At 38.7% G+C, this 17,684-nt stretch overlaps 1 protein-coding gene across 2 annotated transcripts in view; it reads left to right on the top strand.

The window, feature by feature from the left end:
- The window catches only part of P2RX5 (purinergic receptor P2X 5), a 593,368-nt gene that overhangs the window by 498,668 nt on the left and 77,016 nt on the right, over nucleotides 1–17,684 (top strand). For both annotated transcript variants that reach the window (XM_044054334.1, XM_044054333.1), the window contains exon 9: nucleotides 4,141–4,234. In XM_044054334.1, coding sequence (XP_043910269.1) covers nucleotides 4,141–4,234 — 94 coding nt within the window. The remainder of the gene's footprint in view (nucleotides 1–4,140; nucleotides 4,235–17,684) is intronic.

Below are 17,684 nucleotides of genomic sequence, written 5' to 3'. Positions count from 1 at the left end.
AGAATAACGATGAGTGTGGAAGAGAGGTGAAGAGAGTACAGGCAGGATGGAGTGGGTGGAGAAGAGTGTCAGGAGTGATTTGTGATAGATGAGTACCAGTAAGAGTAAAAGGGAAGGTCTACAAGAGGGTAGTGAGACCAGCTATGTGATATGGGTTGGAGACAGTGGCACTGACGGAAAGGCAGGAGTCAAAGCTGGATGTGGCAGAGTTAAAGATGTTAAGATTTGCACAGGGTGTGACGAGGGTGGACAGGATTAGGAATAAGTATATTAGAAGATCAGCCCAAGCTGGAAGGTTTGGAGACAAAGCCAGAGAGTCAAGATTACATTGGTTTGGACATGTGCTGAGGAGGGATGCTGTGTATATTGTGAAAAAGATACTACGTATGAAGCTACCAGGTAACAGGAAAAGAGGAAGGCCTAAGATAAGGTTTATGGATGTGGTGAGAGAGGACATGCATGTGGTTGGTGTGACAGAGCAAGATGCATTGGACAGGAAGAAATGGAAACAGATGATCCGCTGTGACGACCCCTAACAGAACAGCCGAAAGATGATGATGATGATGATGATTTTCCACTATAATATTTAGTAATGCACATAAAAGATATATCCTGTCTGTAATACATGTTGAATTTTTGACAAAAAGTCTCACATACGCAATACCTATATCATTAGGGATCACTGTAAATAATGAGCTAACTCTAAAGTCACCAAAGCAGATGTGTTATGTATGTTCAGACTAGACCAAGTATATAATCTATTGGGAAAGTGCTTGGTATCCCTTAAGATAGTGTCTACTGTATCAAGAACAGGGTATAACATTTTTTCAGTATATATAGACAGGGGCTCTTGTGTCCCATCCCCATCCAGACACAGTAAGTCTTTGAGGTGGATCTGTTTAAGATCTGTGCACTTTAGGCAGACCATATATAGTGGGAATATTTGGCAATTCCACCAAAAAATATTCATAGAGATTCTTATGTATAGCACCTTCCATTAATAATTCATGTATTACAGAATGCACATTATTTACCAGACTACGCACCCAACTTGTTGAGGAAGAATGAAAATGGACAATACAGATGGAACGTTATAGTGAGTACATAACTTCTTTCTTCTTCCCCCACATGGACTAAAAGCAATGCTGATTTTTTTAGTGTTTATTCGTGTAAAATGAACATTCACTTTCCTCCCACACATGGAGTAAAACCACTGCTGATTTTTTCACGTTTATTTGTGTCAACTGAACATTTACTTTCCTCGCAAACATGGAGTAAAAGCAATGCTGATTTTTTAACATGTTTATTCATGTAAAATGATTACATGTCCAAACCAATGTAATCTTGCCTCTCTGGCTTTGTCTCCAAACCTTCCAGCTTGGGCTGATCTTCTAATATACTTATTCCTAATCCTGTCCACCCTCGTCACACCCAGTGCAAATCTTAACATTTATATCATATCTGAACCATACAACTCTTACTTTCCTCCTGCACACACAGAGTAAAACAGTGTTGATTTTTTTATATGCTTATTCATTTGAAATGAACATTTCCTTTCCTCATGCACACGGAGTAAAATCATTGCTTACTTTTTACATGCTTATTCATGTAAAATGAACATTTTCTTTCTTCCCACTCACGGAGTAAAAGTACTGCTGATTTTTTACATGTTTATTTATATAAAATGAACATTTCCTTTCCCCCTATTTTACTCTCAGACACAGAGTAAAAGTAATGTTTTTTTCCCGTTTATTTACTTTCCTCCCACATGGAGTAAAAGCAGTGTTGATTTTCTATATAATCATTCATGTAAAATGAACATTTACTTACCTTCCACATGGTGTAGAAACAATGCTGATTTTTCAGATATTTTTGTACTTCCCTCACTCACAGAGTAAAAGCAAAGCTGATTTTTTAGATTTGTATTTACTTTCCTCACACATGGAGTTTTATAAAAGCGGTACTGATTTTTTCTTGTTCATTCATGTAAAATGAACATTCAATTTCTTCTCACACAGAGTAAAAGTAATACTGATTTTTACATGGTTATTTACTTTCCTCCCACAAGGACTAAAAGCAGTGATAATTTTTACGTTTATTTACTTTCCTCCCACATAGAGTAATAGCAGCACTGATTTTTTTATGTTTATTCATGTAAAATGAATATTTACTTCCATTCCATAAGAGTAAGAACAATGCTATTTTTTATGTTTATGCATGTAATATGAACATTTACTTTCCTCCCCACACAGAGTAAAATCAATGCTGATTTTTCACGTTTATTCCACATAAAATTAATACTTTTGTCTCACACCCAGAGTAAAAACAATGCTGATTTTGTATATGTTTATTTATTTTCTCCCCTTCCATTACTAAAAGTACTGCTGGTGTTTCAAACACACACACACACACACACACACACACACACACACACACACACACACACACACACACACACACACACACACACACCAGTAAACTTAAAGTAATTTATTTTGTCATAGTATTTTATGAATTGTTTTGCCCATAACTCTTCAGGAATTCCCTCAAAATTAGTACAAAAATCTGGAAGTGTGGCTGGGTTGGTGTGAAGGGAGTAACTGCACTGGATGCAAGGTGTCAAGAAGCAAGATTGCCAGTACAAATATTCAGTTTCTGAATGCCAGTACTGTATTTGAAGTCAGGTCTGAAGTGTTTCAGCTCTCTGTGTGTAATATAGTGCAGTGTTACCATTCAGAAAATGAATGTCAATATTGAATTTGTGGTTAGTGCCAAAGAGCTTAGTTCTGCATGTGTGGTATTTAGCCATAGAAAGTTGCTTGTTAAACTGCAAATACCACTAGAAAACCAAGATATGACTTCAGAAGTGTAGTATACTACCCCAATTCATTTTTCTTACAGCTGGCAAAACATGCAGCTGATCACTGCAAAACACAAGAACTAAAGATCATTCATAACAAATGGCAAGGATAAAAAGCCGGTAACAGTACATCAATTTCATATATTCACTATTTCTTTATGAATGAGTGAATGATTCTCTTTGAAGATTATATATATTTATAACTCATTACCTGATTAAAGTGTCTGATACTTTTTTTGTAATTTAGCTGCTACTGCATGCAACTACTGCAGCACAGCTGCATTTATAAATAGCTGTCAAATGCTATTAGGGGAAATTTGCTAGCTATTTATGAAGGGATTGGCATTTTTCATTCATTGTTTCATTTAGTATTTTATGAATGAAATAATTATTTTTTTTATTAAAAACCTGAAATGGTTTGATGCCCACAAGCTGGGCTAAATACGTACATGCAATTTCTTTCTGTTTTTGGAAGGGGTTAACTTAAATCTCATCCATAAATGCAGTAAACTGTATTAAGTTTTCATGCTGTGCACCTTAAAACTCAGTACATAAGGAAAATATGTGAAGAGACCTATGGTTAGAATCCCATCATGCTTTAGACTGCTTTTGTGTAGCAAGTCACAGTCATACTTTAGCTACTAATGTAATTTAGTGCCCTGTGGTACATGCATGACTGTTCTAGCCAAACATTGCAGCTGAAGAAAATGATACATTCAATAGTAAGATACTGTCACATTTAGTATAGTACATAGTAATACATGTATAATTCTCAGCCTTCCAGTACTTAATGAAGCACACATAAAGAAACTGATACATTCAATAGTAAAATACTGTCACATTTAGTATAGTACATAATAATACATGTATAATAAAGAATATAATACATTCATTGGTGAAATACAGTCACAGCTACCACATCAACATTAGTTACCATCATGAGAAAAGCAGTGATGTAGGGAAATAATAAAAAGAGGTTCAAAGCTGTAGACAAATGGTCAAAAAGTTTTTAGCACATGTTAAGGAATACATTTTTGAAGCATCAAATTATGCAAGATTTATTTAGTTTCTATTTTACAGTATTATCAAGTAAAAGAAATAAGTGTCATAAGATCACCATAGAACTGACACATTTCCTAAATATAATAAACAGGAGTAAAGATAGTAAAACTCAAGCTTTTTAGATATAAGCTGTTTATTTCTAAACTGTTAATTTGCTTGCTTAATTCTTAAGAATTGTTAATTTTTAGTTGATTTATTTTTCTTTAATTTTTGTGCAGATTCGCCAAATATTATAAAGATGCAAGAGGAGTGGAGTTCCGGACATTAATAAAAGCCTATGGAATTCGTTTTGACATCATGGTGAATGGAAAGGTGTGGATCTGGGGATCCTCATTGTATTTAACATCCTTTTTTCTATATATAAAGTCACTGCTAAAATGTATAGACAAAAATCCTGTGAGACATTTCCACTTGGAAAAGATGATTTGCAAGTCCTCAGTTAGGTCAAAGCTGACAGTCTGTAATTTTTTTATGGGTCTATATCACTTTGTCGAAAGCTTAATTGAGCAAATCACTATTTATTGAACTCAATTCAGCAAAGGCTCAAATAAGTAAATCATTGTTTCAGCTAAAAATTTCCAAGGGAAAAAAATAGTGGGCCAAATACCGACCATAACAAACACAACAAAATTTAAAACTGTGCAAAGTGGGGGGCTTCACCCCCCCAACTAAATATACCAATTCCAAGACTGCACTACAGTGGGGAACAGGGCAAATTCCTGATGATGGCCAACCACAACCGTTCCCTTGGAAAAGTTTTGCTGAAACTATTGTTCGTTTAATTTAGCTTTCACTGAATTTGGTTTGAGAAATAGTGATTTGCTCAATTAAGCTTTTGACAAAGTGATATAGACCCATTTTTTTATTAACTTTATTAGAGGATCCTTCTGGTGCTGATTTATGGAAAGGGGTTCCAGAATATTAAAGTATGAAACTGATACTGTGCTAAACCTGCTAATGATGTACACAGGATGATTAATTGTTGGCTGTAGCATGGCAGGAACCACTGATATGCTCATTGTAATTTATCTCCAGCTGTTTCATTTTTTTGTGTTTGTTTAGCAAGAGGAACCATGTAGCCTGAGGCAGATGCATGGTACTGTGAATTTCTTCATTTCTGTGAGTGGATACAGCAATAATGACATTACTTTAGCATGTGTTGTTAAGGTTACCGTAGTTCATAGGTTCATAGGTAAGTACTAGGCTAATGGCCCTGGAGCCAATGCAAGCCTAGCCCAATAGTGTTCCCAGTCATCTGGCTTAACAGATGTTAGTTTCCTGTGCCCCTGTTGAGCAGTGTGATTGAAGTGATCTCTGGGATGAATTTCCTATTTCCCATCCACTCATCAAGATTTCTCTTGAAGAGGGCTAGTGAGGTGCTCTGCTTGGCATGAATGGGGAGTTTATTCCAGAGTATTGGAAGTCTCTGGATTAGGAACCTATTCCTTCAGCAGGTTCTGTTTAATGTGGTGATAAGGTTAAGGTCTTTGGAATGAGTAGCATGGAGGGATTGGGATTTTTTCAGATGAAGCATGTCTAGCAAAACTGAGTCAGACATGGCACTGTATGTCAAGCAGAGATCGCCTCTTTCTAGGCGATATGAGACGGAGTAAAGTTTAATTTTTTTAAGTCTGTGTGCATAAGGCACATGTTTGAGTCCTAAGATCCTCTTCATGAGGAACTTCTGTGGCCTTTCCAGTTGTTGGAGGTGTCTAGTGAGGTACATGCCAAATGGGGCATTGTACTCTATAATGGGTCTGATGAGGGCCGAGTAGAGAGAGATAATGACTTCATTTTTCCTGGATGAGAACCCTTTTGTGATGAGATGTGCCACGTAGAAGGACTTCCTAACTACAGTGACAAGGTGGTTGTTGAAGGAGAGATTGCTAGCTACCTGTGTCCCTATATCCCTTATAACACCTTCAGAGTTAAGTGGATTCCCTTCGATATGGTAGTTTGTGGGTACAGTGTTTTTCCCGAAGGGAAAGATGATGCATTCTTTGGTGTTGAGCCTAAGGCCTTGGTTTTGGCACCAGTCTTTGGTTTCTGTTAGGCCTTTTTGTAGGATATCCACATCACCTTGAGAATCAATAATAATAATAATCATCCGCAAATTTGGTTAACCAGAGTCCCTTGGTGTTGGCTTGAACTTCAGAAAAGTAGATACCAAACAGGAGAGGACCCAGAAGCAATCCCTGTGGGACTCCACTTGTAACTGCCTGGTGGTCAGATTTGGGGTCAGCTACTTTTACCGTGTGGGTTCTGTCAGTGAGCCAGTTGTCAGCGCGTCTAGTGATGTACAGGTTAATGCCCAGATTAGTGAGCCTGTCAATGGTTCCAGAGTATGAGATGGTGTCAAAGGCTGTGGCTAGATCGAGGTAGACTGTGTGGACAGCCTTGCCTTCATCCACCGCTCTGGCGACAGCTTCAAAGAAGTCTATCAGATTGAGCAGACATGATCTGCCTTTCATAAATCCAAACTGCATGGGGTCCAGGGTTTGAAGGTTTCCTATATCCTTATTTATAAGATCTGTAATAATACATTCCATAGCCTTACAGATCATGCTCATCAAGCTGATGGGGTGGTAGTTCCCAGGGTCAGTAGTTGCATCCCCTTTGTGGAGTGGGATGACTGTAGCAGTGTGCCATTCAGTAGGGACAAAGCCAGTACTGAGGCTGTAATTGAACAAGGCACTCAGGTGTGGTGCCAGTTCTTTTTGTAAATCATGTAGGACACAACCTGGTATATTATCTGGTCCCATGGAAGCTGTATTCTTAGTTTTGGTCAGTGCGGTTTCTATTTGTGCAGTTGTGATAATAAGGAGTTGGTGTTCCTCGGGTATGTGGATGGGCCCTTTGGGAGGTGAGGGGAGAGTAAAGTTCGCACTAAACCTGTCAGCCAAGATATTGGCAATATCAGTTGGTTCAGTATAAGTGGTGCCGAGTCTATATTAGAATATCGAAAGATTAATAGTTCGAATCACTAAAGGTCGACCTTTATTGATTGAACTATTAAACTTTTGAATGTTCCTAGAAATAAATAAAAAAAAAAGGAAAATCTAAAGGGTGTAGGCAGGGGGGCAAGCCCCCCGCACACCCCACTCCCGCTACTTAAATATACCAACTCCAAGACCGCGCTACATTGAAGTAAACAGAAATCTCCCCTTACAGTGATTTCCGTTTACCCGTTCGATGCTCTGCACTTTCGCTATTCTTGTGTCGACAATGTTGGATTCGACATTGTCGGCTTTTGAGAATCTAATATAGACCCGTGGTGCCATTGTGCTGTAGCTCAGAGCAAATCTGCATATCGTTATGCAGATTCTTGACATAAATAAAGAATGCCTTGTGGCTGTCCTTAGTATGTGTAGCAATTTTGCTTTCATAACTAGCTTTGGTGTATTTGATGAGGGATCTTAGTTTTTTTACTGAGTTTTCCAAGGAATTTTTCCAGTAATCGGACTTTACCCTTTTCTGCAACAGTTTTTTCCTTCTGTTGTAGAGTTTGTTAATGGCAGGGGTCCACCAGATTGGCTTCTTTTTTTTAGAGGAGAGTGTCTTGGTTCTGCTTGGTATGGCCCTATCTATGCAATTGTGTAAGTGCTCATATGATTCAGCAGCCATACTTCCATTCCCTATTTTTATGGATGATGTGAAACTTGCCACTTCTGTCCTTAGAAGCTCAAAATTAGCTTTGGAGAAGTTTTTCACTGTGGTTACCTTTTTCAGGGGTGGGGGCAGGATTTGGATATCAATGGTGATTAACTTGTGGTCGGATCTGACCAGGGAGGGGTTTATCAAAGGACTATAGCAGTGGTCTCCCATGTTTGTAATGACTAGGTCAAGAATGTTGTTTCTCCTAGTGGGGGTAAGGATGAGTTGTTCCAAGGCATTGGAGTTGATGAATTCCAGGAAATGTTGGGCAAAAGACTTGGAGCAGGAGTAGTTGTTTCAACTAATGGAGGGGTAGTTGAAGTCTTCCAGAATAAGGGTATCAGGCTGGACCTTGATGTTTTCCAGAGTGTTCAGGAATGCAGAGTGGGAGTCCTGGGACATTGTGGGGGATTTGTAGCAGGCTACAATATGGACTGCAGTTTTGTCCAGTGATAACTGTACCTGAAGTGTTTCTGATGGGTTATGTTAGGCAACAAGTCTGGAGGTGTGTGTATCTTTTATGAAGATGGATACATCTCCACCTTTGGGGGTTTGGTTATCACACCCCTTAGGGCTATGGTTCAAATTTGGGGGCCAAAAGTGTGATATGCATTGTAACCTGGTAGTGCAGGTGTACTCTCAGGAGCCTTGTACCATGTCTCTGTTACTGCACAGATGTTGATGTCCCCCAGTTTGAGGAGTGACTCGAGCGAGTGCATTTTGAGGTTTAGACTTCTAACGTTAAGTAGCATAACCCTTAGGATGCATTTACTAGCAGATGTTATAGTGGCAAATTTGTCTTCAGGGCATTGCCTAAAAAAGGCACTATAGGGGTGGCAAGGGCCTTGGCCAGTATCCAGAATCCCAGGGGTGACAAATGCAAAGCCTCTGGCAAAGTATCGAGGTCTGTCTATCATGTCATCCCAAACAGACATATACTGGATCCCAGAATTACACCAGAAGCTTAGCCAATTGTTGAAATCAATCATTTTCTGCTTGTACTGTGGTATCATTCTTGGTGACGGTAGGATGCTACTCAAGGCTAGGGTCATACCTGCCTGGGCTACAAGATCAGAGAGCTCCTCCATGTCTCTTTTCATGTAGTCCAGGGAGGTACGTCATAGGTCATTCACACCAACATGCATGATGATGGAGTCATATTTGTACTTGCTGTGGAGAAACCCAAGTGCATGCATTATGTGGTGAATCCTGGCACCCAACAGGCAGCCGACCATGACTTTCTCCTTATTCAGCCTAGTGAGTGGGACATCAGTATGCCTTACAATTGAGTCACCTATGACTAATGTCTTCGGTACATTGTTCTTCTTTAGGGGCTTTGCTTGAGTGGCACACTGGTTGTGAGGGCTATGTGTTTTGTGGGTTATGCTTGGATGGGATGGTTGCTTGCATTTGTGCCTCGGAGGTCTCTGTTGTTTGGGCAGATTTTTTAAAAGAGCCTCCGCGAAGGTGGTTGTGTGTTTTGTGTTGCTATGTGATAATGGCGGTGTGCTAACAGGGGTGCTATGTGTGATGTGATGTGTATGTTGGCCTTCTCCTCCTGACTGTGTGACCCAGTCTTGGATTGAGAGAGCAAAGCCTCAAGTTTTGCTATGTATTTGCATCTTTCAAAAGTGGATGTGTTTGGAGGTAGGAGGAGAAGGTTGTCTGTGTACATGATACATTTGCTGCATTGCCTCAGGATGCCCAGGTTCACCAGGTTAATGGGAGAAAGCATCATAAACTAACCTCTAGACATGCCTGTAAAATTGATCAGCTTTTTAAGTACTAAGTTGTTTATACATAGATTAAGTACTGAAGCTTTTTGTTTCCTTTATGGAAGGTTAGTGCTAGTGGCAGTGGGTGAACTTGCAATAAATGCTACAAGACGTTCTGAACAAGTGCCTGGATTTAAGGTCTAATTTGAGTGCTCAGAGGTAAAGGTTTACAAGGTCTAAGGGAAAAATTGAATTGCAGACTTTAAGGTACCGGTAATGTTTTTACCTTAGCTAAGTGGTGCTGTGCACTGCACAAACCCATGCAAACACGTTTTTTTTTTTAAACAGAAAGATGAAACGGATAGAAGCAGCCTAAAATGGCCAATAAAAATGCAATTTCTGAGCTGAAACTACTTTAGCAATAGATAGTCTGCTCAGAGCTTACCACTCCCACTCCCACTGATAAGCAGAGAAGCTTCCCTCTATCTCAGTAAGGTTTGGGCAACACAGAAACCTCAATATAGTCCTGAGATCAGCAAATCTAAAATCCAGACTATTTTAGTTACAAAAAGGCAGGACCGAGCAAGGAGACACTATTTTTTTTTTTTTTTCAAAAATACAATTAGAACTGCAAAAACACTATTTTGAAGCAGAAAAACGGCTAGCACACTTGAGTGTGTAGCCTACAACAGTAAAATAACTAAATTTAACTTAAAACAAGCAAATAAAGTGCAAACAATAAAACTTAACAGAATACAGTTGAAATAAGTAGCAAGACTTAACAAACAGTGATCTAATGAGCAAGACTTAATAAACAGAGATCTAATGAGAGTCTATGTGTCTGTCTGTTTGTTATGTTGCCCTCTGACTCAAACTGGAATGCATTTTCGCAGCATACTTTGAATGTTTAGCATACCGTCTTGCCTATGTTTCATTCTTGCAAATTCAGTAACCCATTAGTAGTTTGAGCCTATGATTCATTTTCAGAGAAGGACATTTTATACTACTGTTCAGCTACCAACACATAGCATATGTCTTCTTTGTAGTGTATATTCACTGCAAGGCAAGGGCATGGCAGAGCATATGCTGCATATGCCACAACATACACTTTTTTAATTTTTAATTTGTATTCATTTGTTATGAATGTCTCTTAGTAGTCACAGCCTAAACCAGAAGGACAAGGGTTAATGTGGTATGTAGTTTACAGTGGTTCCGTCTAACAGCATTTTTTTCTGGGAGTTGGGTAGAATTGAGTGCCCATAGAAAACCCATATGAAGACATGAGGAGAATATGCAAAACTCCACACAGGCAGTGAATAGATTTCAGAATAAACCCCAGTCCATGTATTGTGAGACTGTGAGGTTAAATACTAGACCATCATACTACCCAGTGCATTTATCTTCTGTACTGAGGTGAGATGAGGTTGTATGCATTTTAATATGTTTTATGTTTTGTTAAATAGCTTTTTTAACAATTCCTGGTTGGCTACATTTATTTTTGCCGGTCTATCTTTTTTGATTTTTATTTTGTAGTATTTCCATATCAAAAAGGTATGCAGTCTAGAAAAAGGCACTGTGCTTTCTATGAATCATGTTATACTAGTGTGATCATCCACTTTGACTTTCAAATTGACAGTGACTCATGGCCTTTATTTCTGCCATTTCTGTAAATCATAAACTTGTGTAATACTGAAATATTGTATAACTTCATTTTTTTTTTCATTTTTCTTATTATATGGTCCGTAAGTTTGGACACAATCTTTCTGCTTTCTGTTGCCTAAGTCATTGTGCCAAAGGTTTTTGTGCTGTAGAGTTGTTATCAAAAAAACAGTTGCAGTCTTTCTAAACTTATGCATATTAACCAGGTACTCCTTTATTTTCTCTTTAGCACTGGCAATTTTTCCTTGTTCTGTGAGAATCCCATTATTTTGTAATAATGTAACACTTGTCAGCCCCGCTAAATAATTCTTTTATTGCTAGCCTCTTTTTAAACTCCATTTTCATTTTATCCCACTCACTACCTGTAAATTGTGGAGTACTTTCTATATTCCCTAATAACTCCTGGATAATTTCAACTGCTTATTCCTTAAATGTCTCTTTTTACCAGAAAGTGTCATTGTTTCATCTTTACTTTATTACCCTGCATTTTTATCGGGTCTATATTATATCCTCGAACGCTTAAAAAAGCGAATGCTGATTATCGAACTTATTTTCACGAAACTGCAAAATATCGAAGCAGCAGAAACTCAAATTTTTTCCTAGGGAAAGAATTCGGTTGTCCGTTTCTGTTGCTTCGGTATTTTCAGTGTTATGGTGGAAAGTTACCGGTCGGATTCAGGTAAGTGTGCGATTGTGTGGATGTGAGTGTTAGGGTTATTTAGGTGAGTTAGGGTTAGGGCTCGGGTTAGGTGTGTGTGCAATTGAGTGGACATGAGGGTTAGGGAGGATTTAAGTGAATTAGGTTAGGAGCGAGTGAGGTGAGTGTGCGATAGTGACGGACCTTAGGGTTAGGATTTGGGTTAAGGTAAGTGGGTAGTTAGTGGTGTGTGCATAGTTTAGTGTAGGGTTAGGTATCAGATTTTAGGTGTATGTGTGTGGATTTCTGTTTGTTTGGTGTGCATGTGTTGTGTGTATGTGTTTTGGATCAGCGATTTTTTTTCCTGGGAAAAAAATCGCTGATCTGACAGTTTGAGATTGTAAGCTTTCGCTTAAATTAGGTCACTCAATCAGCGTTCGCTTTTTTAAGCGTTCAATGATATAATATAGACCCATTTTTATCTTAGTAATTATTGTCACATGATCTGAAATAGTTATTAGATGTTTGACAGTTTTCATTGTTCCCATGAAATTTAATTTATGTTTAGTTTAGCCCAGTTATTGTGCCTTGGTGAATATTATGTAAATTATCTCCAAGTTAATACTCCTGAATTCACGTCTTTCACATAAAATATTTTCATAAATTTCTTCGGAAATCTACCCCCTTTTGATATATTCCCCTTCTAGGTCCTCCTAACACATTGTCATTGTTGTAAATCAAATCCCAGTCTTCAGCTATAAGCAGTATTCCCTGCTGAAAGCTGATTATTTCTCAAAAATATTTTTAAGCTCCAAGAAATAGCAGTATTAAGTGGAATATAAATAAATCCCATCATAATCCTCATCCCTAACCAGTAGCCCCTTATTTCTACAAATATGTTATTATTATCTTGTTTTCCTCTTCTGTCACTACTGGACTCCTGTAGCAGTTAATGTAAGTACCCCTGCTTTCCTTTGTCCCTGATATTTTGCAGAATGTCCATCCTGAAATCCTTTCTTTATCAAATTCACATGCTTAGTTCTTTCCAAATGTGTGTCCTGTAGCATTGTTAATTGTACTCTGCATGTCTTAATATAATTTTAAGTATTCTTTCCTTTTTGTTTATACCTAGTAGACATTTCACATTCCAGGATAATATGGAAAGGGTTGCCATTATAGTAAGAAGTTATTATTCTCACCTGTCATATATGGCAGTTTTTTTTAATGTCTGTTTCCAGCTTTTCTGATACATGCACCCATTAATGTTTGGAAGGTTAATCCTTTGTGCATTTTTTTCTTATCATCAACACAGGAACCTTGGTCACAGTTTACAATACTTTTTGTTTTAATAAAAAAAGTCAAACAGTAAAACAAACACATCTCAGAATTTGTTAACTTAATACAAACACACATAACTATTTATATATTCATATAATGTAAGTTTAACCCTCCATAATAGGAGCATTTGTGTCCAATAGTCCATCTCTAAAACAGGCCCTAATTAACCCGAAAATGAGATTATCTATGCTAAGGCACATGTTATTGCCTACATCTCTACTTTCACTGACTGGTGTCTTCTTTTTTATCGTTAGCTTCCCCGTGTGAAAACTGCATGCTTAGTTTCAGAAATCATTAACTTTTAGCCTTGAAGAAACAAGTGTTTTATCTTTTATTTCCCTATTACCAGCTTGCCTCCATGGAAAAGCAAGACAAAAAAAGAAAAAATGTAGTCCTCTTTTGCAGCCTGAAAGACAAGCTAAAACATGTATTACTAAAGGAAAGCCTTTCATTTATATTCAGTGTTCTCATGTTTACTCGTTTCCACTTAAAATGTGTTATTAGATTAAGCCAGGGGTCTTAATCCAGACATTCACCTATGCAAGTAAGAGAAAACATATCAGCTGTACATATATTAAGATCTGTATATTTTACAACCCATCCCCCTCCAGCCACAATTCTGAGCTGAGATACAAGATGACTAGAGGCTTCTGAGCTTCCCAAAAATCATAAGTTGCCTGTTTTTTGCTTATTTGAACTATTTACTGGACTTTTTATTGCCTGCTGCTCACTTTAATACTATAGTTATGTATTGTGTACTCATATTTTATCACTGTTTTCACTGTTTACAAAGCTCTTTTTGCTATTTTCACTGATTGTTAAGTATTTGCTGGTACTTTTCACTGTTGCAAAGCAAACTGTTCTGCTTGTTATGGTTTTCCCACCAAGCAGTGTTAAAATAACTGATTTGTTAGCTGTTTAAAACATTCTATAGAGTCTCCTTCCTGATCTGCTGTTTTAAACATTTTTTTAGCATTTAACTGCTATTTGTCTGCTGTGCTAAACATTCTCTAATGTTTCCCACCAATTCTAAGGCAGTTAGTAGATGTAGCATAGTCCAGGTACAGGTTTGCTGCATTTGGGTCTGTTTATAGTGGCTGTTTGTTCTGAGCACATTTTCCAGGTCATCTTGGATTGGAAGGGGCCTTTCTGTACTCTAGTGAGAGGACTGTGCTGATTGGAACCTGTCTGGTGGAGGGTGGTGGGTGGTCTAAGGCTTGGAGTAAGCATCCTCATTGGTCCTTTTGAACCTTTTTAAAGTTTTTGTTTTACGTTTTAGCTTATGGTATTTAAACCCTGTGTTTGAGCAGGTTTTTGCCTGTTTGTACCAAGCTGAACTGAGGTGGGCTAGCCTACCAGCCACAACTCTGAGCTGAGATACCATACAGCTAGAGGCTTCTGAGCTTCCCAAAAACCATACGTTGAGTGTTTTTTTTTTTTTTTTTTGCTTATTTATACTATTTACTGAAATGTTTATTGCCTGCTGCCTACTTTAATACTGTATTTATACACTGTATACCAAACTACACTGTTGTACTGCAATTTGCCTTACTGTGCATGTTAAATTGCATTTTATTGCTGTTTTCACTGTTCATAAAGCTCTTTTTGATATTTTCACTGTTGAAGTATTTGCTGGTACTTTTCACTGTTGTTGCAAAGCAGAGTGTTCTGCTTGTTCTGGTTTTCCCACCAAGCAGTGTTAAAATAACTGATCTGTTAGCTATTTAAAACATTCTCTAGAATCTCCTTGCTGATTTTGTGCTGTTTTAAAAGTTTGTTTAGTGTCTCACTGCTATTTTCCTGCCGTGATAAACATTCTCTAGCATTTCCCACCAAAACTAGGGTAGCTAGTAACTGTAGTATACTCCAGATACAGGTTTGCTGCATTTGGGTGTGTTTGTTCTGAGCACATTTTCCAGGCCATCTTAGATGGGAAGGGGGCATTTCTGCACTCTAGTGAGAGGAGTATGCTGATCAGAACCCGTCTGGTGAATGGTGGCTTGGAGTAAGCATAATCAGTGGTCCTTCTGAACCTTTTTAAAGTTTTATTTTCAAATTTTTTAGCTTCTGGTATTTAACCCTGTATTTGAGCAGGTTTCTGCTTGTTTGCATGTTACGCAGCACCACATACTGCCGCACAACTGTGCACCATAGCCAGACAGATAAATTCAACTCCTTTAGATACAGCTGTAACACACTAGTGTAGCTCTCATCATTAGTACTTTCTCAGTCTAAGAAATACTGCTAGTGAGCTGTAACCTATTAAACCACCAGCAAAAAGGAAACAGGCAGAAATAGCCATCCACTAAGCTCCTCCTTGATCATTCCTGAAAATCCCTCCTTAGTGATACCAGTCTTCAACCTAACATTATGGACAATTGGACTACCCTTGTTTCTCCTGCCAGCCTTGTTGACTTGGGTCTCTTGAGGCAGTGTAGCAATTGCCTCATGTACACTGACAACCCACTACTAATACCTTACTGTAGTACAGAGTGTGAGAGATGTATCTACACCAGAAATCTTGAATCCATGCTCTCTCACACTCAAAACAGTAAGATGGAAGAAGTTGTCAACCCACCCATCACTACGCATATACATAGTACCACTACTCGTACACATAGCATGCATCAAATAAAAAAAACAACATAAGCAGAGGCTCTCTCAAAAAACTTACTGAAACACCAGAGACCTCCAAAACAATACTGCTACAACTAACACAGTTCCCACAGCACCCATGACACATAGTAACACCAGTGTCTCACCTACCAAGCCCATAAGGCATAACAGTCAAAAAAACAAATGTTATTGTCATTGGAGACTCAATAGTGAAACACAAGGATGTCCCACTCACCAGGTTGGACAAGGAGAAAGTCTTTGTCAGCTGCCTGTCCAGTGCCAGGATTCATCAGATCATGCATGCACTCAGGTCTTTCAGCAACAAGTACCATTATGATTCTGCCGTAGTTCAGGTTGGAGTGAACGACCTGAGATGTACCTTACTAGACTATATGAAGAGAGATATAATTGAGCTGTATGAATATGTGTCTCAGACAGGTGTGTCCCTAGCCTTGAGCAGCATACTACCCTCAACTAGAATGATGCCACAGTATAAACAAAAAATGATTGATTTCAATAACTGGCTTAGTTTTTGGTGTCATTCAAAGGGGATCCAGTTAGTGTCAGCCTAGGAAGCAATGGTTGACAAACCTCACTGCTTTGCCAGAGATGGTTTGCACCTGGCACCTCTAGGCTTTCAGCTGTTGGCAAAGGCTTTTGCCTCCCCATAGTGTTTTTTTTAAGCAAGGTCTGGAAAATGAACTTACCAACAGGAAATTTGACAGTCATAACAAAATAAGGGTCATGCTGCTAAACACTAGGAGCTTAAACCAAAAAACTGCACACCCTGGAACCACTTCTGTCACTGGAAGATGTAGATGTCTGTGTATTCACAGAAACCTGGTTCAAGTCTTCAGAGAGTACCCCAGCCTTGCAAGGCTACAATGCTTTCCACACCCTCAGACCACAAAACGAACATGTGAGAACCAAAGGAGGTGGAGTTGTCTGTCTATATTAGAGATAAATTTACCTTCCATTTAACTAGACTGGAAAATTCCCTGGAGTTACTCAAAGTTCAGGTTATGGTAGGTAAGACCCCCATTCAAGTCATAGCCAGTTATAGATCCCCCTCCATGGGTCATGAAACACACAAAGCCTACTTGACCAAACTGGAGACAATCCAAATACTATCACTCTGGTTATGGGGGATTTCAGTTATCCCACCATCAACTGGAAACCTACACTAGCCCAAACTCATTAGCGCAAAAGTTCCTTAACATTGTTAACTCAAAAGCCCTGGAATAAATTGTTCATACCCCAACAACAGGAGCAAACACACTATATCTGGTCCTCACTAACATGTCAAACATATGTACTGCCGCAACTGTTGGACCCTTATTAGTTAAATCTGATCACAAATCAGTCATCTTCCAGCTGGCACTAACACCAGAACTCACAAAGGGTGAAATATGACTAAAAACTTCACCAAAACAAATTATACCCTTCTAGGTAAAGGTATAAATGTATTCCAAGCCTCACCCCCAGCTTGAAGTGGTAACTTCACTGAAGTTTACACTAAAGCCCTGTATAGTCACTTGCTAAGTGTATAGACTCAGCTACACCAGAAAGAATTAAAGCCAGAGCCCCAAGTAAAAGCAAGCTACCATGGTGGACATCCAGCATCAACAAACTTTGCAATAAATGTTGCTGTCCAAGATGACAAAGGCAAGGCCCCTAACAATGGAAAAGCACCCTCCTCAGCCTCAACAGGCAAATAAGACAACTTGTCAAATTCTCCAAGGGCTTCTTTGAGAAAAACTTAGCAAGCACAGCCAAAGATAACCATAAGGCTTTTTACAGCTACGTACATAGCCTAAAAAGTAGGACCCAAGCATATGCAGAACTAGTGACCAATGGTATCACACACACACACTGACCCCACAGAGATGACAAACCTGCTAATGGATAGGTTTGGCGAAAATTTCACTCCTTTATCCCCTCCAGACTTATCACAAACCTTCCCCCAAACTTCACCCCCCATATATTTGAAGAATAGGTCATCAAACCCTTGTCCAGCGCAAAAAACACAGCCTCTGTGGTACCAGACAGTATCCCAGGTTGTCTTCTAAACACGCTAAAGCATGAACTGGCATCATTATTAAGTACCCTTTTCAATCATTGCCTAAACACTGACTTTGTTCCT

This window comes from Protopterus annectens, chromosome 13.part0 (assembly GCF_019279795.1).
Source record: "Protopterus annectens isolate FY-2018-M chromosome 13.part0, PAN1.0, whole genome shotgun sequence".
Taxonomy (NCBI): Eukaryota; Metazoa; Chordata; order Ceratodontiformes; family Protopteridae; genus Protopterus; species Protopterus annectens.
Note: the sequence above shows the minus strand (reverse complement) of the source record. Positions and strands in the feature narration are given on the sequence as shown.